General features: G+C 36.0%; 1 protein-coding gene across 1 annotated transcript in view; it reads left to right on the forward strand.

Annotated features, from left to right (window-relative positions):
* The window catches only part of fbxl13 (F-box and leucine-rich repeat protein 13), a 238,244-nt gene that overhangs the window by 21,534 nt on the left and 188,772 nt on the right, over positions 1-27,938 (forward strand). Inside the window, exons 5-7 of the mRNA XM_028811676.2 lie at positions 5,510-5,664; positions 18,572-18,681; positions 19,115-19,222. Coding sequence (XP_028667509.2) covers positions 5,510-5,664; positions 18,572-18,681; positions 19,115-19,222 — 373 coding nt within the window. The remainder of the gene's footprint in view (positions 1-5,509; positions 5,665-18,571; positions 18,682-19,114; positions 19,223-27,938) is intronic.

The following is a 27,938-nucleotide window of genomic DNA, read 5'->3' on the forward strand; positions in this document are numbered from 1 at the left end:
TCTCTCCTCTGCACATGTCCAAACCAACGCAGTCTTGCCTGTCTGACTTTGTCTCCCAACCGTCCAACTTGAGCTGACCCTCTAATGTACTAATTTCTAATCTTATCCATCCTCGTCACACCCAGTGCAAATCTTAGCGTCTTTAACTCTGTTACCTCCAACTCTGTTTCCTGCTTTATGGTCAGTGCCACCGTCTCCAACCCATATAACATAGCTGGTCTCACTGCCGTCCTGTAGACCTTCCCTTTCACTCTTGCTGATACCCGTCTGTCACAAATTACTTCTGACACTCTCTTTTTCACCTCTCTTCCACAATCCCTATTACTCTGTACTGTTGATCCCAAGTATTTAAACTCATCCACCTTCGCCAACTGTACTCCCTGCATCCTCACCATTCCACTGACCTCCCTGTCATTTACACACATGTATTCTGTCTTGTTCCTACTGACCTTCATTCCTCTCCTCTCCAGAGCATATGTCCACCTCTCCAATGTCTCCTCAACCTGCTCCCTACTATCATTACAGATCACAATGTCATCAGCAAACATCATAGTCCACGGGGACTCCTGTCTAATCTCGTCTGTCAACCTGTCCATCACCATTGCAAATAAGAAAGGACTCAGAGCCGATCTCTGATGTAATCCCACCTCCACCTTGAATGCATCCGTCACTCCTACCGCAGACCTCAGCACTGTCACACTTCCCTCGTACATATCCTGTACAACTCTTATGTACTTCTCTGCCACTCCGACTTCCTCATACAACACCACAGCTCCTCTCGAGGCACCCTGTCATATGCTTTCTCCACAAAGACGCAATTTAACTCCTTCTGGCCTTCACTATACTTCTCCATCAACATCTTCAGAGCAAACATAACATCTGTGGTGCTCTTTCTTGGCATGAAACCATACTGCTGTTCACTACTCATTACCTCACTTCTTAACCTAGCGTCCACTACTCTTTCTCATAGCTTCATGCTGTGGCTCATCAATTTTATACCTCTGTAGTTACTACAGTTCTGCATATCCCCCTTATTCTTAAATATCTGCACCAGTACACTTCTTCTCCACTCCTCAGGCATCCTCTCACTTTCCAAGATTCCATTAAACTTCATTTTTGATAATCTGTTGCGCTTCCTGATTTACTGTCTCCACATCATCCAAACTTCTCTGTCTCTTGTTCTCTTCATTCATCAGCCTGTCAAAGTACACTTTCCATCTGCTCAACACACTCTCCTTGCTTGTGAGTATGTTTCCATCTTTATCCTTTATCACCCTAACCTGCTGCACATCTTTCCCAGCTTGGTCCCTCTGTTTACCCAATCAGTGCAGGTCCTTTTCTCCCTCCTTAGTATCCAACCTCTCATACAACTCATCATACACCTTTTCTTTAGCCTTCACCACCTCTCTTTTCACCTTGCGCCTTATCTCCTTGTACTCTTGTTCTGCATCTCTCTGACTGTCCCACTTCTACTTTGCCATCCTTTTCCTCTGTTTACTCCCCTGTACTTCACCATTCCGCCACCAGGTTTCCTTTTCCTCCTTCCTCTGTCCAGATGTCATGCCAAGCACCCTTCTTGCTATCACCCTTACTACATCTGCTGTAGTTGCCCAGCTGTCTGGTAATTCTTCACTGCCACCCAGTGCCTGTCTCACTTCCTCTATAAACTCAACCTTACAGTCTTCCTTTTTCAACTTCCACCATTTGATCCTTGGCTCTGCTCTCACTCTCTTCCTCTTCTTGATCTCCAACGTCATCCTACAGACCACTATCCTATGGTGTTTAACTACACTTTCTCCTGCCACCACATTGCAGTCTTCAGTCTCCTTCAGATTGATTCTTCTGCATAGGATGTAATCTTATCTGTGTGCATCTTTCTCCACTCTTGTATGTCACCCTATGTTCTTCCCTCTTCTTAAAATACATTTTTACCACAGCCATGTCCATCCTTTTGGCAAAATCCACTATCATCTGACCTTCTTCATTCCTCTCCTTGACATCATACTTACCCATCACCTCCTCGTCTCCTCTGTTCCCTTCACCAACATGTCCTTTGAAATCCGCTCCAATCACCACTTTCTGCCCCTTGGGTACACTGTCCATCACTTCATCCAATTCACTCCAGAAATCTCCTTTCTCATCCATTGCACACCCAGCTTGCGGGGCATCATCACATCTCCAATTTCCAGCTTCATAATCATTACTCTGTCTGACACTCTTTTCACTTCCAAAGCACCCTTGACATACTGTTCCTTCAGAATAACCCCTACTCCATTTCTCATCCCATTCACACCATGATAGAACAATTTGAATCCACCTCTGATCCACCTGACCTTACTCCCTTTCCATTTAGTCTCTTGCACGCACAATATATCAACCTTCCTTCTCTCCATCATATCTACTAACTCTCTTCTCTTACCAGTCATACTGCCAACATTCAAAGTTCCTACCCTCAGTTCCACTCTATTTATCTTCCTCCTCTCCCCTTTCCTCCGGACACGTCTCCCCCTCTTCTTCTCCTACTTTGGCCAACATAAGCCCAATTTCCACCAGCACCCTGTTGGCTAACAGTACTGGTGGTGGTCATTGTTAACTGGTGGCTCGACCGATCCGGTATGGAAATTTGTATTGTTGTCTGCATATTGATTTGGCAAAATTTTACACTGGATGCCCTTCCTGACGCAACCCTCCCCATTTATCCGGGCTTGGGATTGGTATGAAGAAACACACTAATCTGTGCATCCCCTGTTGCTGGGTTGTCTGCTTATCATTTAGTATTTAAATAAAGGTCTTTAGTGAAAAAAAGGCCACCGGACTCAATTACTGTCACATGTAGACATTTTGTTGGGTCGTCAGATGTGTTCTGGTAGTACAATCCCTATTTTACCAATTATGATGACAATTGTCATCACAATTCTAAAGATGCATCGGATACAGAAAGAAATTTGAAGCTCCAATGTGTGTGGATAATGCAAATCGCTTACCACTCCTGCAGAAATGAAGAAGCAGTTGTTAAGTAATGGTGGGGTTGGGGGGAGAACCTTCCTGTATACTGAAATTTTTCTGTGGACACAGTAATATGCCCAAAGGTGTTTTAGTATTTCTTTGTGTTCAAAATATGCAGCATGTCACAAAAAAAAAAAGTTCTCTGCTGCTTTAGGATGACGTGAACAAGAGGAGTAAACAGAATTGATTTTACAGGTTTGTGACAGATTACTTGTATTATGCAGATGCACAAGAAACACGGGTAAACACAGAAGTGTGAATGAGGCATTAATAGTATTCTCCATTTTCCACTCCAATAAAAAACCTTAAAACCTCTTAAAAAACTCTTTTAGGGAGTTTTGCATATCACATTTGCAAAATGATATGAAAAATTAAGTTTTATATCAGTATTCTGGAACTCTATGCAAAATTAAACTTTCCTGATTCACTCACCACTGTTTATAGTGTTCTTAAAATTGTATTCATATTCGTGCCTTTATGTGAGAAATGTGTGCAGGCAGGAAGCAACCCTGAATGGGCTGCCAGTACCTTGGTAAAAGATATTAGCTCTATTTTCCTGTGTTTTCTCTGCCACTCTTTAGTATAAATCTCTTCTGTTGGCAGAAGAAGACTGATGTTATGCCTAAAGTTTAAAAAATCATTTGAATCCTGGCTGGGAGGAATGGTGAAGACCATCTGGGTTGTGCTAGCTTTAGATATTGTAGTTATAGTATTAGTTATATTGTCATATGTGCAGAATAGAGTGAGATTGTTACTTGCGCATCAAACCAACATGCAACATGATGCAATTCCCTCACTCCATGATAAACAATAACGCTTTAAAATGCAGAACTACAGGTTATTTAATAGGAAAGACAAATCAGTTTACCCGACATACTCCTCACTCCATTATCAGTTGTTAATTTATGCTTCTAGTTTCGTCCAGCTGGCGTCCTGGCCGGGTAATGGCCGCCCATCACAATGCATGGTACTTTTTCACATTATGTGGCTTGTAAATGAATACTGTTCAGTTTTTAAAAGCATATTTCTAATAGCCTCAGTCACTGGCTATCCTTACTGTACAAGAGTTAAAAGGATTACATTAGAATGAATATTTTGAACAGACTGTTGCTTAATCATAGGAAAACTCCCATTAGTCATTTACAAGTCAGATACCCAAAATGGCAAATAATCTTTGCCTTTAGTTCTGTCTCAGGTGTTGATTAAATAGCATGAAATACTCTCAGTGAAAATATTAAAATTGTTCCTAAGAAAATTAAGGAAGATGGCAGAAATTGGTATGAAATAGCAGCTGCAATTACAGCCTCCAGATACAGAACAATTGGATTACTCATACTTTTGCAAAGTTATGGCACTTTAAGAAAAAAGAGAGCACATAGACATAAAACAGTGTATGAAGGTTCAATGTGGTGAGATATTGTTTTTGGTAATTGTTAAAAATTAAAAAAAGATGATTGCAAATGCAAGCAAATTACTTCTTCTGACTTCCTGATTTGGAAAATGTATTTGTGTCTGAAAATGATATTTCCAGTAAGACATTAGCCATACCCTTTGACCTTGGTAGGGATCATTGTAAAAGGTGCTATATGACAGTCTCTTATCCCTGGATACAATTTTAATTTTTATATCTTTAATTTCAATTTTAAAATTTCTTTAAGTTTGTTTGTCTATTGCATTAAAGGTGCCATCAATAAAGATCAACAACCTGGAGACTGTACGGCAGACAATTGACTGCTTTTATTCAATCAGTAAATACATTGTTTTTATATTGCACGTTTTACAGAGAAAAGCATGTAAAACTGCTATAAACCTGTGGAATATCTGAGCTGAGCATAACAAATTTCAGTGTCTAATGCTGAATAACAGTTTGGAGATAAATGATAAAGATTCTCACCTAACATGCCTTTCCTATTTCTTCTCTAGTACCAGGGTGTTGCACCATGTTAGCTATTATGGATGTAGAGAGAAGTCAAGCAAAATGACACCTTTCATTGGCTAAGTAAAAAAAATTACAATATGGAAGAGAAAACATCTTGCCTGAAGAAGGGCCCTGAGTTGCCTTGAAAGTTTGCATATTGTAATATTTTTAGTTAGCCAATGAAAGGTGTCATTTTGCTTGATTTCTCAGTATTTCTTCTCTGAAAGAATTTCAGCTGGGACCTCTCTTAAACCATATGAATTCAAAGAGACCAGAAAAAAAAATTATTGCCAAATCATAATAATTTCTATTACAAAAGCTGTTCTTCTAATGACAGTATCTAAACATAACAACAGTTTAAATACTCTAACTAAACATTCTGTAGTATTAAGAAAATGAACAGGGTGTATTATTGAGAGTCCATCTGTTAAATGTAAGTAGATGATCCCAGAATTATGTTCCTTCCCCTTGTGGGATATCAGCTTTCTGAGTTCAGTATGGGTGTTTTATTTCTTTCCTTTTTACTTTTGTGATTGTGTCTAGTTCAAAGCATGAATAATTAATTGATGCTTCTTTTTTAAACAGTTCTTGGATACAATATATTTTAAATAAACAAGCACAAGCTGCATATTTCATGGAAAAAATGAACGTGGCAGAACAACAGTATAACAGAGTTAGATTAAAGGTGACCTTTCAAAAGTGGACTCAGTGGCTACATGCTCAAAGGAAGATACAAACTAGTAAGTATAGTAACAGGGTTTATTTGGGAGGTTTGTTTTAAGTTTTCTTTTTCACTCTGGAATAGTGCAATATAGGCAGATTAAATATATAAAAATATCTTAATAGAGAAATGAAATGTGTGCCATATGTCTGTGTATGCTATATGTACTGTATGCAATACACATTATAGTGTAAATATATATTTTTACTATATGAGCAGAACCATTATCTTTATCAAAAGACATAACGAGACTAGTGGGTTAATTCTTGGATTACGAATTAAATGCATTGCATTGAGCAGTGCTGTGACTTTGCTGACTGCTGAAAGTTAATTTCTTAGCTATCAGAATGTTTCTTAAAATTAATTTAATATAAGACGCTGTATGTACCCTTCACTTATGATGCATGTCATTTGGCCAACATAAAAGATTACATTATTTTACCTCTAAATAGACTATATCATCATCATATCATCAGTAAAGGATATTTAATCATATGCACTCACCTTTTCAAATTCTTAGTTACTATATTTACTGGACCCTATCTCTGCAACTTTGAGTGAAAGGCAGAAAAGAACCCTGACTGAGATATCAGCTTACCTGCCCACATTCACACAGGGGAAATTTAGAATTGGCACTTAACCTGCCATTCACATTTGGAAAAATCAAAATCTATAAAGAAACCCATTCAGTCAATCATAGAATATGCAGACTGCATACATAGAGGGGTCAGGCCAATTATATTTTTAAGTAGTTCACATTGAACTCAACTTATGAAGGTGCCCAAGGCAATGAACAAAGTAACATAAATTTATAAATGTTTATCCGTGACTGGCTATCACTTTATTACACTATGCACAGCTGTTGACTGCTGAGGGACCACAGACATATTCAAGCACACTTTTACCAGACTTTCTTGGTAATTGGTAAATAATTTCTTTTTTGCATTTGCTTTTAATATCATCTTTTAAGTTAAAAATAATTATTATCTGAAAGGCAAGTCCACAATTGTCAAATTGCTAAGGAGTACCTTTCATCACCCAGCTGGAGCAGAAAACTGTGCTATTGCATATGGTGAACTTGTATTCATTTCATACATGAGCTGAGCATTTATGAGCTCAACTGATGAGCCATTTCTGAAAGTACCTGGACAACAGCATTTCATTGTTTGATTTAGAAAATATAGTATTTTTGGCACAGTTTTCTGTGTGGCTTTGAAGAAGTCCCTTAACCTGCCTCTTATATGGAAACTCGGAAACAATATTAGTATGTAAAAGAATGAAAAAGATTTTAGAATGGTATCAATTGTTATATAAATTAAAATTAATTTCTAACCTTTGAAAGATTCAGTGAATCATAGCATATAAAAATTAACAAGTTAACATGCTTTCAACTAAATGGTATTTTTTTCTTAATTATTATTTCTTTCTGTAAAAATAGTTACATTAGTGAACAACTGGGCATCATAATAGACATTCCACTTAGTTAGTGTGCAGAACCATTCAGGTACACATAAACCTTTTTGTTTTCTTTCCAATCTATTGGTATAGAAGAGGTTTTAAAGAACTACCTATAAATCTATGATGTGATTTTTCCTGCCAGTTCTTTAGAAGAGTCAAATAACCCCCTTATGGCTATTTCTGGTTTAACGTGGTATTGATATGAGAATCAAAGAATATGTTTTTTCACCTTAGATATTCTAGATATTATAATGATGTATGCTGTGATTAAAATTTTTCAATAAAAATCTGATACAGAACAGCTAAACTCGGTAAATAAAACATGTTAATTTGAGTACTTTGACTATTTAGAATATTGGTCACTCAGAGGGAAAGATCATTCAGGGATAATGTCAGTTCTATTTTATTTACCATCTTTCACAGTAAACACCAAACATTCCAAATTATTAATTTTTTTATTAATTTGTGTATATCCACCCATCCATCCATTATCCAACCCCGCTATCCTAACTACAGGGTCACGGGGGTCTGCTGGATCCAATCCCAGCCAACACAGGGCACAAGGCAGAAAACAAACCCTGGGCAGGGTGCCAGCCCACCGCAGGGCGCACACACACACACACCAAGCACACACTAGGGACAATTTAAATCGCCAATCCACCTAACCTGCATGTCTTTGGACTGTGGGAGGAAACCGGAGTGCCCGGAGAAAACCCACACAGACACGGGGAGAACATGCAAACTCCACGCAGGGAGGACCCGGGAAGCAAAGCCAGGTCTCCTAACTGCGAGGCAGCAGTAATACCACTGCGCCACTGTGCTGCCGTATTTAGAGTATTATGGGAAATAAAATATACAGTTTATATATAATATAATATATAATTTCTGAGGAAATCAGTAACATGGGAGGATCAATAAGTAGTGTTAAATAAACAATTAGCAATTTTATTAATTGTTTAATGTAAAGTAGTAAGTTCCATGAGTATTGTTGGTATAATTTTCTAATTTTATTCTATTGGTTTCATTTAATTTAATTTAATTTAATTTTCATTTTTATTTATTTTTGTTATTCCTTTTGATATCATGACACCACCATTTTGTTTACCGTTTTCCACATGGTTGCCACTGTGGACTCATGTATTATTTTAAAAGTTGAAGCTCATATGAAATTGCAGATAGAAAGGCCAGACAGTTATGCCAAGTGGAAAAGTAATAACAGAAACAATACATAACATATAGTTTTCATTTTTAAGTTTATGCGAGACAGGAATTCTTTTGCATCATATATTTATATAATGTATTTGTTTATATTGAAATTTAAAACCTTGTGATTGTATTGGTATTGCTCCTTTCTGTTATGAAAAACCTTGCACAAGTGTTACAAATGGGGCATACATTTGCCATAGTGACTTGTGCTTTTGTATATGTAAATAATAATTGGTCATCTCATGATTATTTTCTGACACCATCCTTTTTTACTGTATATTCTTTTAATGAGTGCTAGCATTTTGTTCTTAGCAATGACCTCATTACTAGTCTTCTAATGTGACATCATTGTATTGCTATTAAAAATTAAGGCAATGCACATAGGTTGATGTCCAAGCTTTGGATTTTCTATAAAAAACAAAAGAATTTTTACTGCAAATTTTCTTTTAGATACTGATAAGATTCCATACAGTGTGAGGACTTTTGGCTTTGTTTTTTTACTTTAATTTTTGCTCAGTACTTTTGTTCTGACAGAATGAAAAGTAGCCAGGCCAAAAATGCAATAATAGGAAAGATCAGGGATTACAAAGAGAAAACTCGCAAATCAGGAAAAGATGGAAGTCTAAAGTGAGAGTGGTAATTCAAATTGTTGCAGTAAAGCCCAATGCAGAAATCAAAAGTCACTATCAAAGTACTTAACCCCTACAGAGATTTAATTCTAACGACTGCGCACAAAGGTTGTGAAATTTTCCGAAAACAGACGCAGTTGTGAGTGTTTCTCCATATAGTATCAGAAATTGACATCATTATGATGGATTGGTAATAATCACTTAACTAGCAATCAGGTATGGCAATGATAAACAAAATGGCCGTGACCATGAGAAAACAACACAAAATGGTGGTGCTCACTATCAAGATATAAATACAAAGTGGTGACATGGGAACATAAATAAAATAACATTAATAGTTTTTTATCATACCAAAATAAAAATTAAATCATTAATCATATGAAAAATTGTATTCTGAACATTCCCCAATCTTAAAATTATAACAGATTTGAACTTTTGACAATAGATTTTTTGTTCTTGCTTCTTTTGGCTATTAGCTTGTGCCTGATATGGCTTCTGTCATTTCCCAGTCATTAGTTACTTGGAATTTTGAATTCGGGCATATAGTTTTCAAGAATCCTGGTAACCATAGACCATTTTGTTTAATATGCATCATAGGGAAATCAAAATAATTATTAAAAGGAAGACAGAGATTACTAATCCAGGTGTGTGAGCAGACAGTCTACATGGGTTTAAATGGGAAAATCACTTATCATACAGAGTTTTATGAGAAAGGATTAAAAACTATACTTTTGTATATATATGATTTGTGTTAATATTTGTGGGCTGCTGTAATACTGCAATTTCTCCTGGAAATCTATAAAGTATCTATACTAATAAAAGGCAAAGCCCTCACTCACTCACTCACTCACTCACTCACTCACTCACTCACTCACTCACTCACTCACTCACTCACTCACTCACTGACTGACTGACTGACTGACTGACTCACTCATCACTAATTCTCCAACTTCCCGTGTAGGTGGAAGGCTGAAATTTGGCAGGCTCATTCCTTACAGCTTACTTACAAAAGTTAGGCAGGTTTCATTTCGAAATTCTACGCGTAATGGTCATAATTGGAACCTCTTTTTTGTCCATATACTGTAATGGAGTGCAGCTCGATGGCCGTGGGAGGCGGAGTTGTGTATTGCGTCATCACGCCTCCCACGTAATCACGTGAACTGACTGTGAACGCAGTACGTAGAAAACAAGGAAGAGCCCCAAAGAGCGCTGAAGAAAACATTCATTACACAATTGAGAAGGCAGCGAAACAATAAGAAGCGAGCGAGTGATGCATACAAGCATATTTATAAGTGCAGCTACTGCGGAAACAAAGCACGGTGTAAACCGTAAGTTTAAATTAAGTTTATAGAAACGCTCCCGCTGCCGTTTGCAATATCATATTCACGAGATACAAGTTTAATGAGAAGACATGAGGTATAAACAAGACTTTGGATCACTTTTTAACAGAGTTAAAATTGCTGTAGTGAGAAACTTTTAAGTGCCGGGTCTTAGCTAACATTAAATAAAGCCGTGGACAACAGCCCCAAAGAGCGCTGAAGAAAACATTCATTACACAATTGAGAAGGCAGCGAAACAATAAGAAGCACATATATATATATATGTAGATATGTATATATATATATATATATATCCATCCATCCATCCATTTTCCAACCCGCTGAATCCGAACACAGGGTCACGGGGGTCTGCCGGAGCCAATCCCAGCCAACACAGGGCACAAGGCAGGAACCAATCCTGGGCAGGGTGCCAACCCACCGCAGATATATATATATATATATATATATATATATATATATATATATATATATATATATATATATATATATATATATGTGAATGTATGTATGTATATATGTATGTCTATGTAGATATGTATATATATATATATGTAGATATGTATATATATGTGTATATATATGTAGATATGTATATATATATATGTAGATATGTAAATATGTATATGTATATATATATGTGTCTGTATGTGTATATATATATGTGTGTATGTATCTATGTATGTGTGTATATATATATGTATGTGTATGTATGTATGTATGTGTATATGTATATATGTATATGTGTGTGTGTGTATGTATGTGTGTATATGTATGTGTATATATATGTTGATATGTGTATATATATGTGGATGTGTATATGTATATATATATATGTATATATGTATATATATGTATATGTAGATATGTGTATATGTAGATATGTATATATGTATATGTATATATATGTTTACATAACCTCTTTAACACACTACTTCTCCGCTGTGAAGCGCGGGTATTTTGCTAGTCTACCAATAAATAAAACTTTTAAAAAGAGTTTAATAATATAAACCAGAGAAGTTAGTAATCAAATACAAAACATATCTATTTATTGACTAGTTTACAGATAGTGGTTATAATCAATAATCACATGTAATGGTAAAAGGAATTTTTCAGAATTAGATGAGGTCATTTAAGATGGTGTTTCTCAAAGTGGAGTTCATGATACGTGGCAAGAGGATCTGCAGAATAACTAGTAAAATTTGGTAAGTATTTAATAAATATCATGTATACTTGGTGTACTACTGGTCTGGTTAATCCATTCTCTTTTATTCTCTCTCTCACATATTTTAAACAATCACAGCAAGGCATTCAATTAGAATGCCTCAAACTAATGTCATTTATTAAACAAATCAAAGAAACATTAAACAATGTACTAATGTTCCAGACAGCACGGCCATATGTGCATGTGGCGGCGTCAACTTATCTCACAAAGAATGTTTTGCAACAGCCATTCAAAATCCTACTAGCTGTTGCCCTTTGCTACTCTGTCCCGTGCATCAGCGTTTAAAGGGGAATACAGTAAACTACAAGTCTGACTTAACACATGCAGAGACCCTTTTCCCTCAAGCATGAGCATAAGCCCACAAACTTTCATTTGCCTCAGTCATTCCCATAATTTTCTGAGGCAATAAAAATGACTATGAAGCCATGTATCACTCTTTTTATATTTACTGTCAATCACATGTGTGTCAGTCACTCATGATTCTGCCTTGCTCCGTCTCATTGAAGCTAGTTGGCTAGATTGGAGAAAAATAACTTAAGTAATGGATAAATTCTTGGGTCAAGTGTCTACATTGTCAAGTGAAGACAAGCAAACTTGTTAAAAAGGAAACAATGACCATAATTATAGAGTTCAGCTTTGTGAGTCCTAATTCCTAGCACTGACTGCTATAAAGACAAAGTACAGGGTAAATTTGCTTGTGGAGGAAACTCTCAGAGTCTCCCTATCATCCATCACTCCCAGAATTGAGAAGCTATGCACTTGGAGACAATCGCACCTATACCACTAATTTACAGATACATGATCATTGAAAGTATATGCAAAAATATGGTGTAGAGTAGTTTTAAAGGTCTTTTACTTTCAAGAGTTGTATGCATTTTGCCATGGCAGTTTATTTTTTAAATTTACTGGGGGGCTTTGCCCCCCGCTCACTTCACTTGCCAACCCCCAGGGCCTGTGCTATTCACCAGCCACTTCGTGTCTCTGCCACTCGCATATGTAGATTTCACTGTGACCAAACAACAAATCTTTTAATTCTCGCGGATACGCCTCTTCATTGGAAAGAAACACTACTTTTTCCTGAATCAACATGAGTTAGATGATCTACAAGTCTCCGACTTAAAGTTTAAATCCGAACAATATATTCGACCTCTTTTTGCTGTTCCGTTATTTCACTGAGTAATAATTTCCATTTGTTTCCACTAATGCAATCTTTAGTATTATTATTTTGAGATTTTCGAATTTTAGTACCTTCATTATCTGTAACCTGCTCAGCATGGGTATCGCACAAACGTTTTCAAATTCGTTATGACGTTCTACTTTGTCATCTACTCTTTGTCTTTTATTTCCGCCCCCGGGCATGGTTAATACTCTTGCCACAAAATCTCGTCTTGTGGGACTTGAAAGTATCTCTCTGAAAATGTCACGTCTCGTCCCAGGCTAAAAAGTCTTGTCTCGTCCCAGTTTAGTTTTATTATAACAGAGAGATATAATTGTTACAAACAAAATTGTAACAAATTTATTACATTTACCAATGGTACTAAATTATGTGGAGGCACTAGAGTTAGTTCTGCCTCATTATGAGCAGATTTATTGCAGCAAATAAAGTGTTTTTAGTATAATGGAAATTCTGAGAACTTGTTTATTCACTGTATGCATAAAGTGTCACTGAGCAGGAGAAATGAGCTGCTGTGACAAAGGTTTGTGCATGCCCCTGCACAGCCACAAGAAACGCTTCTACAGAGAGCGTATCAAGCAGCGCACAAGACTCTGAAGGTGAATCACTGTTTTGCTGTCAGGAGTAGCTGACGAATAAAAGAGTAAAAACAGAAAGCGCAAAATATTAAACTTTAAATAACCTTTCTAACAGTAAATGTGAAACAGTAAATTAATCCATCATTATATTCATACAGAATGTTTTTGTGTTTTAAGACTGTTGAGTTTGAAAATGAACCAATACATTTCATTGGGAGATTTTGAAATTCCAAAACTTTGTAAAGTGTTTTGTATTCAATATATCTCAATAAAAATTGGACTTTTTAAACAAATGATCTTGAAGAATAAATTTGATAAATTCCAACAAAATTGGTCCATTTGCAGCATATTTGTTTTATGTGGACAGACAGACAGACAGACATGACAGTTGCAGAAGGTGCTTTTCATATTGTATAAAACCACGCCTAATAAGATTGATTTTAAACTGATGTGAGAGATGGCCGGCAGTTTATCCCGGCCAGCACCCCCAGACTGCTAGATGGAGTCCTCCCTGCAACATGGAGGTGCCCCGGATTTCCGCAGGGCATCATGGACAATGGAGTTTGGCTTCACAACCCTGCTGGATACCGTGGGTGCCACCAGGGGACACTGCAGGGAGACATAGGGATTATTATTTTCCCTATAGCCCGGAAGTACTCCCTAGTCACAGGGACGGAAGAACTGAAGTACTTCCGGGCTGAAGAAAAATAAGTTTCCATCTGACCCGGAAGTGCTATGGAATCACATGGACTGAAGGACGGAAGCACTTCCAGGTCACGGACTATATAAAGGACTGTGGGAAACCCAGCAGGAGAGCCAGAGTTGGGAGGAAGAGTGACAGAGCTGCTGGGTGGAGAGGAGGATTTATTGTTGATTATTGATTATTATTGTGTATTGTGGGAGTGGAGGTGTTTTGTACACATTAATGTAATTATTAAAATTATTACTGGGACTTTTACCTGGTGTTTGGACGTGTTGTCTGTGGGTTTTACAGGGCAACAGCGACCCCTAGTGTCACACTGAATATATTTTCAGCATATTGTATCATGCTGTAAATTCTGTCAGGATTAGAAAAGCTTGGACCATATCTCAATGGAATGGGAACTTCAAGACTATTTTTATACATGAAAAAATATGCACCAAATAAAAAAATACTTGGCATGACTCTTAAGAATTAGCAAAGTCTTTTAATGTTGCAGTACTGATGACCCTCTAGAGCAAATATGTGTTGGATAATGGAAGGAAAAAATAAATTTATAAAAGGGTGCAAAGATAGTATAAAGGTTACCAAATGCATATAATATAGCTGGACTCTCCCAAACTAACTGTAATGTTTAAATGCAGACTTTACATTATTATAATTTTGGCAAGAAAAAATAGATAAATGAATACAATGTGGGATTTCTATTTTTGCATCAAATTACAAGCAAGCAAAAAACCCCAGTTTTATATAAGAATGTAAGTTTTGGCAAGTACTGTGAGGATAACCGCACTGTAAATGTGAAGAGTTCTTACTTTTTATGCTTGTATTTGCCAAAACAAGTCTTTGTTTATTGTTCTATTTTATCATCTATATATTTTAATTGAAGAAGTTGTGTTTTCCTTTTCAAGGTAAATAGATATTTCGTGGTTTAATTGTGTTTATCTGTAATTACTAGATAAGTATGTTATCTCAGTAAATGAATAACATCCATAATTAATAATCAAACAAAAACTTAAATGTTATTTCAGATAAACTTTGAAAACAATTTCTTCCTTGGTCTTTACACGAATTAATAAAGTTTAGTTTTCTGAATGAAAGCATCTTACAAGCCAAAATCAGTTAGTCACATTGGAGACGTGGTAAAACTTCAACAAAGTTAAACCAAGTACATTTATAATATAAATCCTCAATAAACTACATCAGGGTAATACATTAATTTTTGTTAGAGAATATTGTATCTGTATCTCTTGCATTTTGCAATTATAAGCATCAAAGTCACCTATTTGATAGTGAACTCAGGCTGGTTGTTGTGAAGGCTAGGAGGTGCCAGTGAGCACCAAACCCCAAACAAGAACACACAAGACACTCACAGGTTCAAATAAAGGTGTTTATTACAAATACCTTGTATACACAAACACAAAAACAAATGATCTCTTCTCCTCTTTCTCCTCCTCTCTTCTCTCTGTCATACTGCTCTCCTCCAGTCAATGGTTGCCTTCCTTCCTTATAGCTTTGATTAACCTGGACAAGGCAATGCAGTTCCTTTTACTGAGGAACCTGAAGTACTTCCGGTGCCAGTGCTTTGTCTATTGGAAGCACTTCCACGCCATATGGAAGTCCTAAATAGTAGGGAGCGCCCTCTTGTGGCACCCATAGACCCCAGCAGGGCTGTGCTACTGGACTACAATTTCTAGAATTCCATGCTAGTATTGGAATGGACATCGATATCCAGGGTTGCTGCCATCAAGCTTCCTGGGAGAATAAAGAGCCCTTAGAGATAGTCCTTCCTTGTCTTTCCCTTTTATCCCAGCCAGGGAAGGTATTGTAAGTATATCCATTTAGGGCACCTGTCAATCCACCGGTGGCTTCCCTTCCAGGAAAGGAACCTTAATCTTTCTTGGCTGGAATATCTGTCCATCCACCTGGAGCTTCCCATCTGGGAAAGGAACTTTCCTCTATCCTGGTCGGGATGCCTGTCGATCCCATATGGCATTTGCATTTTCCACTCACAATATGGATTTACAATGGAAAAAAGCCTCAGAATTTGATTCAGTGTCATCTGCAGTTCATCATAATATGGAGGACTTAACATAATGTGGGAATTATTTCCAAAGGCTGAATCCTCAGACACTTAAGAGTGCCTGAATGCAACAGAAATCATAACCAAAAAGAAAAGCTCCCTTAGAGACTGAGCCTGTCTGCTGTAGCAGATCAGGATGCTAATTTAGGGTCTTAAGTAGAATCAAGGGAATAATTTGACAGAAGCAATGCTGCAAATGCTTCTATAAACAATGTAATGGGCTCTACTGCACAAAAGCAGATTATTGAAAGGGCAGGGGAGAATTGTCTGATGTTGCATCAGTCTGGTGAGGTTCTTCATTGTGTTGCATGTGCCTACTGAAGGAAATTCAGTACTGATTGCTGCAATGATTGGCTGAGTTTCTACATAATACAGTCTCAGGAGTTTATAGGAAACTGGTCAATAAGCAAAACATGTTAGTTTGCGGAAGTTCTGTGGTTAAAAAACACATGGTTAAAGCGAGAGTTCATTCAAGTAAAAAAAAAAATCTCTGAATGAAAAACACATTAAATGGAACTATTAAATGGATATGTTACAGCAGCAGAGGTCCATGCTGGGTTTCCCTGATAACAGCTAATAAGAAGAAATTGAAGAAAGTAGTAGTTGGTAAATCATCACCAAAATTGGATATTTGAAGACTGGAAAATTTAAGATTAAGAGTTTTTAGAATGTGTCTTGGTTAGTTTTTACCCTAGTTTGTTTTTTAACCATATGACTTTTGCCGCATCAAATCAGTATCTGTGTCCAGTCAGTATTCAAGGAGTGGATGTAGATGTGGTCCACTCCTACAAGTACTTGGGCTCCATATTTTTGACAAGTTGGACTAGTCTTGGAACACAGAGGAACTATACAAGAGAGGGCAGAACAGGCTCTTTTTCCATAGGAGACTGCATTCCTTTAATATGGAAAATTACATCCTTCACATCTTCTACAACTCTGCGATGGCCAGTGTGATTTTCTATGCTGTGGTGTGCTGAGCTGGTAACATCATTTCAAGAGAGGACCACCGAATCCACAAGCTAATTTAAAGGGCAAGCTCAGTGATAGGACGCACTCTGGACCCCCTAGAGGTTGTAGTGAAGGAGAGAATTAAAAAAAAACTGAGTGCCAACAATGCTGCACATCCTCACACTGACACACTAACACTGAGTACTTTCAATCAATGAATTATTAAGAAGTATGTCAAGAAACTCAACTGGGGCTCCTTTATACCAACAGCAATATGTCTGCATAATGCCTCACTGGGACTGTGATAGCCAAGTCAGAAGTTTTCTTTCTTTTTAATTTTCTTGCTTTATATTCACTCTAATGTGTGTACTGTACATAACAAAGTGTGTGTGTATATTTATTTATCCATTTACTTACTTACTGAGGTGGTTCGTCGTGTGGTGGGTGCAGCAATGCACTGCATCAGTGCGTGCTCCCAACCTCTCTCTCTCTTATCTATCTATTTATGTATTTACTAATTTAAAGAGCTTCTGTAAACAGCCATTTTTCCTGCAGGGGACAAAATAAAGTTCTGTTTATTGTCAAATAAAAGTACAGAACACCACAAAAAGGTTTGGGGTATCCACCCTGTATACTGGAAGTTTAGTGCAAAAACAAAGCAGTGAAATGTTTCAAGTACAGAGTACATAACAGAGCTGATTCATGAGAGACAAAATGGCGGTTTTAAAGTTAGGCAGATGAAATTATATCATTGGGACCGGGACCGGAAGTGATGTCATCGGGACTGGAGTCGGAAGTGGTGTCATTGGGGCCAGGCGGAATTTTCCATAACTGTACTGCAGAAAAAGACAAAAAGGATTAAAGCACCCTGCTGGCATGAGATTGCCCTCATTCGAGCCCATTAGCTGCCTCCCATGTGCACGTGTGTGACACTATCATTTTCAATTCCTTTTTTTCTTTTGTTTTTGATCATTGTTTTAAAATATTTTTTAAATACATTTTTGAATTATAAAGCTTTTTCTCTTTGTGGACTAGGGTTTTACAGTATTCTTTCTTAACATTTATTGTTTTTAAACATTTTAAATATTCTGTGACCTCATCATTGGCAGCTATTGGGGTCACATAATGGGAACCAAGATGGAGTTGAGTAAACAAAGAAAATGAAAATGGTAACAAAAAAACAACTTTGAAAATACAAATCAAAAACATGAAACTACTGTTACAAATAAATTAGTTTCGTTATATAAATCCTAAATTTGAACTTACAAATAAAATATATTAACAATTATTTAAATTTAGTTTTTTGAAAATGTACAATGTTTGATACAAATCATATTGAAAAATTATGTAACATTCTCAAACCCACATAATCTCATTCAGTGTCCTGTAGGCTGAAATGTATCCTAGCGTTACTGGTTTCAAAGCAGACAACAGCCCTAGAGAGAGCACTAGTCCATCACAGAGCCCAGGAACATACACACCCATTCGCACAATTACATACATTAAGGAAGATCATGTTTCCAACACAGAAAAACTTTGAAAAGCTTAAGATTTTTAAAAAACTGTTCAAATTCTCTTTCACTTTCAGATGCGTCCAAGAAAATTTCTGGAGTCTATGACAGGATTTTATGTCAGAATGTTTTTCGTGCATGGCAACATGTAGTGCAGGATTCAAAAAAAACTAAAGAATATTTTGAGGTTGGTATGCCATTGAGATGCCTAATTCAAAATTACTATTAATATTAACATATGTGGAAAATTTCTCATGTTATTCCTGCTTCCTTTGATTGATTGCTCAATTGATCTTGCCCGCACTGATGACTTATGTTGCAGTGCATATTTAAAGTCTTATTCAGTTTATTTCATATTATAAAAATTACTTTGTAAAGCTTTTTCAGCATAGATTTGGTGCATTTGTAATTTCTATACATATCAGTATTAGTTTCTTTTTTGAGAATGTCATTTTACACAATTATCAAATTTACTTCTGAGCTCATTAATAAGTGTACACAAAATGTCAGATTAATGTGTCAATGTGACTAGTTATGTAAAGGTGATTTTTTTAAAATAATCCAGTTGTGATATATGATATATGAACAGCAATATATACTGTAATTTCATCTATCCTTAGCGTTTGGAGAGAGGACAGATGGAACGTGAATTTGGTCCTGATTTTTACTCTTATTCGGGTGATCCTAAAGATGACAACTTTCTTTTGCCAAAAAGAGCAGCTCTTAAGGTAGAAATATTTCATTCTTCTTAATGTATGATGTGTGATTCTGTGTAACTTGAAAGATATGTGATGCTTTTCATAGGAGCCTCCAAATGTTATTTTCCATCCTATATTTTCTTGGGTGCAGGAGTTTTGTTCTCTTTCTTGCTGTTATTGTAATACTGAAGAGTCTTATGAATGAATTGAATAAATGAGTAAATGAGTGTGATTAAAGTTATTTGTAAAGGAAATGATTGTATTAGACAAAATATAATAACTTCTCAACCAAATGGCAGGCCTGTTGTTGTCAAGCACAGTACATCTGCACTGAATTTTCTCTATACTATGTAAACTACAGATTGGCAACATGAGCTAAAGATCTAAAGATCTACTGAAAATTATGGAAAATTGCAGCTGGATGCACTATAAAGGCTTGAAATAGCCATTTTACACTAATGTGTATGTATGCTTGCATAAACAATGCTGAGTAAAGTCAAATTTGTCATGTGTGCATAATACAATGAAATTCATATTTCCATGGCTCCTCAGAAGAGTTTTTAAAATCATAATATGAAAAAAATACTGAATAAAAAAATGTATACATGCAACATATATATATATAATTATATACATGATATAAAATATGTATTTACAAATAATATTTATAAACTGTCTCTGAATCCACTGGTGCAAGTACCAATGGTCCTATAATGTTTGCCACAAGAAAAGAATGAGAAATGCAGCTGTGCAGGATGGCAGGGGTCTTTAATCACACTGTTTGCCTTTCGAAGGCAGCAAGTGTTATACTTGTCCCGAAGAGAAGGCAGCTTGGTGCAGGTAACATACTGCTATATATGGCAATATACTATACATATATGTGCACCTCCCTGGGCAGCGGTTAACAATGTTGAGCCAAGCAGTATGTGAAGTGACCATCTCAAGATGGACTCCACTTTGTACCTGTAAAAGTTTGTGAGAACAGATGTAGAAATGTGAGCCATCCTTAGAGGCATGGATGAACCTTTTTGACAAGAACAGTGATAGTCATTCCAAGAAATGTGAAACTGTTCACTATTTCAACAGCATCCCTTTTAATTTAGATGTCAGTGTGGTCTGCCTTTTGCTTTAGTCTTTGACCAGTTTCTTAGTTTTGCTGACATTAAAGATGAGCTTGCTGTCCTGGCATCACTGAATCAGCAGGTAAAGCTCTTCTTTGTAATCTGTCTCATAAATGATGGTTGTGTAATGAATTTGGAACTCTGCCTAGCCACACAGTCAGAGGTGAACAAGAAATACAGAAGTGGGTTCAGCACACTACACTGTGGAATGCCTGTGCCGAGTGTTAGCATGGAGGATGTGGTGATGCCAGTCTGCACATGCTGAGATCTGTTGGTTAGGAAGTCCAAATTCCAATTGCACAATGTGGCACTAAGTCCTAAAGTGAGGGGTTTTGTGGTCAGTTTTGACTGTACAACAGTGTTAAATGATGAGCTGTAGTTTATAAACAGAACTAGCAATTTATGTTATCCAGATTTGCCAAGATGAAATAAAATGCAGTGGATATAGCATCCTCTAGGCCCGGTTGTAATAACATGCAAACTGGAGGTGATCATGACTATCTAGGATACACTTTGTAATGCATCTCTCAAAACACTTTATCACATCTGGAATGAGTGCCATTGGTTTGTGTTCATTCAAATAGTCCATTTTTTTTTTCTTTGGCACAAGTATAATTGTTGTCCTTTTGAAGCAGGTGGGGATTAGCTCAATGAAATATTAAATATCGCTATGATTTACGAGAATAATGCTGTGTAGTTAAAATTAATATAACATCAAAGTTGTTCTCATCTGTTTTTGTGGAGCTTGGACTAGCATATCTTAAAAAAGATAAGAATGATTCAGCTGTGAAAGCTGGGAATTCGATGACCTATGTATATTTATCAAAGTTGAAATTTTTCTACCAGCTTGAGCTTTCAAAACAATAGTTTGTGTGTGTCCTTTTAGTAAAAACAAATGAAACAGGCAATAGATAAAATACTTTAAAATAAGTGTTACAAAAACTGAGACAATTTCAAGTATACCATTTCACTGTATATTTTTTCTGTGTTTATTTATCTTTTCTATGTAATGCCATTTATTAAATATTAATGTTTAGAAAATAAAACTATTTAAGTACAGCTGCAAATAGTATCAGAATGCTTCATCTCTTTTTGAAATGTCCAGTATTTCTTCACACAACTGTTTCAAAAAAGCACTATCCAACAACTTTCAACAAAGTCTGCCCAACATCCTCTTTATGCCAGTGTAAAAAAAATAAAGTACTGTGCTTTAAATCATGAATTCAAGAGCAATTGATGTATGTCAGTCATTAATAGCACAGTAGGGGACACAATCAACGGGACTGTATTTATTTTTCAGAAATGACCAGTCTGGTGGTACGGTCACTACCACCTTTATATTCCTGGTTCAGGTAGACTGAGTTTAAATCCCTGTCCAATCACTGTCTGTGTGTAGTTTGCAAAATCTTTGTGGTTTATTCTGTGTGGGATTTCTCCAATACTCCCACACCCAGAGATATTCATGAAAGTTTTTTTTCCTCTAAATTGGCCCAGTATGGATGAATGGTGGTGTAAACATAAATGTAGTGAAATATTGAAACCATCCCAGTCCTAATCTAATGAATATATTCTCATTACCAAACTCAGCACCTTGTTGTAGTCTGGAATCACTATATATCTTTACATCCTTTAAAATGTAAGAAATGTAGCATGCACTGAAAGAGGAAATAGCTCATATTTAACCAAGTTACAAGTTTGTTCATATGGCTGTTTGCTTGTCCTTTTTTCTAAAAAAAATACACTTGTGTTAAAAGAAAAAGAAATAGCCTTCTATATGATGAATGACTTAAGGCATTTGGGACTACCAGACTTCATAATAGTACTTACCCACAAGCTAGTATAGTATTTTATGGATCTGTGATTTTAAAAAAAATTCTTATGAGTTATTTGGATATAATAATTACTTTACTCCTTACATTCTATATTTGGGGTAATATTTTATTTGTTTCAGCTTCACCAAAATAAATCTCATATGTCTGACATTGTTATGGTAGTAATTTACTTTCTTACTTTAACTTGTATTTTACTATACCAGTACAGGGTTTGGGAGCCTTTTGTAAATCATCAGGCTATTCTATGGCTGAGTGTTTACCAGACTGCCTGTTTTTCATAATATTGCACAAGCAAGCTTTAGATAATCAGAAAGCTATCTGGACATCACATTGTGTGGATATTTAATTCTGTGGGTAAATTATCAGGAATTTCAGCACAGCCTCTAGTGGCTGCTAAGAACATGAAACCAGAGGAGGGCGCCTACATATTTTTGAACTCCGAAACACGTAATCCCACATCAGAATGGTAAAACAATGTGTGATTGCCAGGGAATTTTGAAATATTTGGTTCAAACAAAAACTTACATTTTGTTATTAATATTCAGACCACCAACAACAAACAGGATGATGACATTTATGGGGTGAACTGTGCCTATTTAGAAATAGGAATTGAGCAAAGACATTCATTTTATTAAAAATTCAATGAAGTGTAACATCCAGCTGCAAAGTTTATCATTCACTCAGGAGCAAGAAAGAAACCAGCTCAGAACATTGTGTCAGATAGAGACTACACTTAGATTTGCTCCTGTACTTACTAATATGGAGCCAACTTAGTATTGCTAATAAGACTAAAAAATATTACATAAGAATGTGGGAACAAAACACAAACAGTGAAACCCAACTCAGTCAAAAGTACAATTGTAGAATTGATTTACTACAGTATAGACATTTTGTTCCAAAAAAATTAAACTACACACTTAGCCCGTTTTTTCTATGATCTGCAAAATTCCCAAAAGCGATTTTCTCTGTGAACATGCTCTATTGCTATTAACGAATATTTTACTAGAAATTCGCCGTACAGCTGACTTATTCGAACATTGTCTTCAGACCGCCCCATAGTGTTCCGAGGTCAGCGTGACATCACAGAGCTGCATGAGCCATGTGGGACTTCTCTGAACTCACTGCGATGCTAAATTAGCATTGCTTGCTCATGAATATTTTCTACCCGCTTTCTTACCAATGTGTATGACAGAAGAGTCTAATGTGGTTCCCTGTATCTCTCTAAACAGCAGCATAGTTTTTTATAGAGACTGGACATTTCTATTTTAGAAAAGCATGATATTTTGCCAAATTCTAACAAAATGTTCATCAGACAAAATGCAATATATTTTTCCAGCTTAACGTAATACAAGACAGCATTTTCCCATCGAGGTAGGGTAGCGTTTTTTCCAGTTAAGCAAAATCAGCCTTTATGGAAGCAATTTCATATAGGAGATCACAATAAATTTTTCCTTGCACTATGTGATTTAATTTTATTATTTAAATGTAATGCTTAAAAATTTAATTGGTTTAGGTAGGTTATTCCTGATGGTTTCTCTGCCTTTAGGGGTTGTTTTCTTAATGGTCTAATTCCATTACTTATCTGAAATTCTAATAAGAATATACCTTTGTCGTTGTCTCTTTAGATAATTTTGAGATAATTCTTTAGTTTTTTGGCATAATTTAGTAGAATCAACAAATACAACATTTATCTTCACCAAAACTGGCCAGTATTACTTCATGGATAGATAGTGATGGAAGGTTAGGTTACTCAGGTTACTTTTATGAAAAATTTACTTTGTATGTAGAAAAAAGTTGGTTTCTAGAAGATTGTATTTATAAGTGGAAGTTCAAATATTGCATACCCATTGTCTATGTAGAAATAGTTAGAGGTCTGGAAAAATCTAAATTACTTCCATAATCTGAATACTGCAAAGGTTAAGAAATGTTGAAATATATCATTATTAGTTGGAGGTGGGATAGGGAAGTAGCTAATAGGAACAGTTCTGCCTTAAAGTATATCCTAAAGTGATCCGTATCTTATGTGAGTGGTAGCCACAGGGTTCTGGTAAATAGAAAATAGTGTTGGGTTGAGCACAAAGCAGTGCATATAGAGCGGATTTTACACAGAATTTCTTTTCCATGGCTAACCAGATGTGACATCATTGACCTCTGCCTCCTTCCAAGTTTCAATGTACTTATATGTGCAACCCAATATCAAAACTGTAAGTTAGGCAGTGGTCATGTCACCTTCTTAAGTTCTTTGTAGAGTCATTTTTTATAAAATAACTGTCCATTTTGAATTCCTTTTAAATTAATTTACAATTTAATCAAACTATTTTTAAAAAAGGATTTGTTAACATATATGTGGATGCTCATAAAAAAGATATTAGGGACATCAGAAGAATATATCCATTGTAACAGTATTAATTTTTCCAGCCAGAGTAAATGATGTTACAACTATCTATTGACTTCTGCTTTAATGCTTTCCAATCATTTTGCAGACAGGAAGTTCAAAGAGAACTTTAAGTTTTCTTGTAACAGTTACTCCTGTGTATTTGAACATTCTGAGGCAATCAGTAAAAGTGGTCTAGTTCCTGTAGTCTTTTTTACCGAGTCTCAATATTGCAATATAGGATTTTCAGTACAAGGCAGGTAAAACCCTTGCACAGCATACAAGTCATTTACAAGGCAGTTTTACACAGAAACACCCACTACCTCACCCACTCTTACTAAATCAATGCAGAGTATCCATTATTCTGACAAAGCAAGCATATTAACTGTACAAATAGATTCATAGTCTAATTTTCACTAAACAACACCAGGATTCAGCATGTTTAGTTCATCTGTTGGTTAAGAACAGTTTCAACTGCATGTAACTAATTTGAATTAATGGAGTATTTAAGATAGTCTTGTTCTCTCATGGTAGATCAGCTGCTTCCTATTCAGTTCTTTAAGAATCTCAAGATTTTCTGCTACTGAATACTTTTTCTTTATTAAAAGCTATCTTATGCAGAGGTTTCACTGATTGTGTTGTGACTTGTTTGCTTTAGCTTTCTAGCTCATTGACTGCTCTTCAAACTTATTTTACAATGTGTCTCAGTGGATCATCTCTTTTATTATAGACCTAACTGCTAATAATCAGTCAGTGCCTCAATAAATGTGAAGTGGAAGAAGTTTGGAACCACCAGGACTCTAGAGTTCCTAAACCTTCTCGAGTTGACTATCAGGCTAAATTGAATCACCAGGCAAGAATCGCCTTGGTAAGGGAGGTGACTAGAACCCAATTGTCACTCTAACAGAGGTTCAGAGGTCCTCTGCTGAGATGGGGAGGCCTGTTGGAAGGATGACAATTTCAGCAACACTCCATCAATCAGGGGTTTATGATAGAGTGGCGAGATAAAAGCTATTCTCGAGTAAAAGGCATATGATAGTTTTTAAGGATCCTGAAAACATAACATAACAGGCTGAAGCAACGGTTTACCCTTTATAATCACAATGACCAGAAGCATACAGCCCTGACTTAAACCCCTTAGAACATGGAGAGACTTGAAGATGGCAGTTTACAGATGCTTCCCATCCAAACTAATGGAGCTTCAGAGGATCTTCAATTAGGAATGGGATAAATTGTCCAAATCCAGATGTGCAACGCTTGTTGAGACTCACCCAAGAAAGCTAATTAAGGGTCTGAATACTTTCATGAATGAGAGATCTGAGTGTTTGATTTGCAATGAATTTGCAAACCTCTCTGGAAACATGTTTTTAATTTGTCATTATGGATTATTGAGTGAATATCATTGGGCAAAAATGAAAAATGTGTAAATTTAAAAATAAATCTTCAAATAATAATGGGTTAGGAATGTTTAGGGGGTCTGACTGCTTTCTGAATCCACTGTGTGTTTAACACTTTCAGTGACAGTTGCAAAACTCTATTCACTATTAAATAAAATTAAGCAAATTATTTCTCTGAGTATTTCTGTATTTGAAGAAAAAATCCTAAGCTGAAAGACTTAGATTCAGGCAGGTAGTGCAATGGTAGTGGGGTTCACATCCCGGGTTCTTCCTGCATGGAGCACAATGTGCTTTAAGCAGTGAGAAAAACACTATATAAATGTAAAGAGTTGCTATTGTTATTATTATTATTATTAATGTGATGTGCTCTGGCTATAAAGGAAAGTTGTATGTTACTTGGATGATTATACAACTGCTTACCTAATTCTTCAGCTAGGAAGAATAATAGCTACACCAGAGTACTTTGAACATTTTTTCAAGGCTTTCATCAAATACTAAAACATTGATATAGCCTTGGGCGTATGTGGTATGAACAGAAACAAATAAATGCAGTAAGCACACAAGTACCAATGGAAGCAATACATCTATAAACATAAGCAATCCAGGTGTCAAAACTAAAACATTATTGGTTATCCAGGAACAGTAATTACAACCACTGATTTTGATTATTTTAAACTTGAAAATATTCTTTAAACCACCTAACAGGTGGCACTATTCTCACAATTTCCAAATTCAGGCACTGCACGTGGCCAAGAATGTATTTCATGTACATAGGATGAAACACCATACATTTGAAGACATTTCTATACACTCAAACAGGTCGACATTCATGTCTTGCCAACAATGTAAAGTATAGTCTATTGCGCTGTAAAAGTTAACTGTGTTTAAAAATGTATAATACCAATAATCCATTCATTCACAAACAGAAAAAGTGATCATAATGATGTATTTACATATATAAAAACTAAGTTTTATTATAAATTGAAGCTTTTGTTATAAACTTAAAGTACACTAAACATACCATGAGACAGAATAACTTACTTTACAATTAACAAATATGGAAGCAGATGTTGAATGGAAAGCATGAACAATCATGGAGAGCATGCTGTACAAGCAGACCAAAAAACACTGCATGTACAATAATTCTGAAGAGCATTTTTTTTGTACATTGACCCTTTATCAAGGGAGCAGACAGCTGATTCCTAAAATTTTAAAAATGAAAGTTAAAACCTTTGTTTCAAATTCTGTAGCTGTGTAACAAGACTCAGATGAAGTCTGCATGTTACAAAATAGGTTGTCACTGCATTCTTTGACTTGATTGGATAAGTGGGTTGATTTTGTTGTCTACACAACCAGGTGAGCCTAACTTTGTTTCCACAAAACTTTGGAGCTGGTTGCAGGCTGAAAAAATTAAACCCCACTACACCTAGGCAAAGAAAAAAAAATCAAGGGTTTACTTAGGTTGACCACCTTTTTCTTGACATTGATGTTAAAAAATATCTAGAAGGTAATACTTTATTCCAAGTCAGAATTCACAAGATCAAAGAATCTTCTGGGAACATCCTGTACATTGAACAATCTTAATGTTTTGAATATAGGATTTAGGGCCTAGAGTCCCAGAGTAATAGCAGGTTTTTGCAAGATACACCAAATTATGCTAGTCTGAGCAATTTGGTTTGGCCTTTGGCACTCCATCATCTGACCATATGTATATAACAACTCAGTATTCCTGACTTGACTGATGTGTCAACTGTTTGGCAGATGACCAGAATAGGAGGATGAAAAGAATTCAAAGGTGATTGTTAAGTGGATATCTCAGCTAGCAGTATGATGTAGCTATGTGTACTTACTTGGCAGACAACTTTAAAGATGGCATAGGTGTGCTTTGCTTTCTCTTCATTTTACACCTTCAAGTTTTTACTTGAATCACATGCTAAATAACAGAGAACAATAAAAAGAAAATGTCTGTTTTCTAAATGATTTGCTACATGGCCTTGAGTGGTTAAAGGGATACCCTCTGAG

The sequence above is a fragment of the Erpetoichthys calabaricus genome, chromosome 1, assembly GCF_900747795.2.
Source record: "Erpetoichthys calabaricus chromosome 1, fErpCal1.3, whole genome shotgun sequence".
Lineage (NCBI taxonomy): Eukaryota > Metazoa > Chordata > Cladistia > Polypteriformes > Polypteridae > Erpetoichthys > Erpetoichthys calabaricus.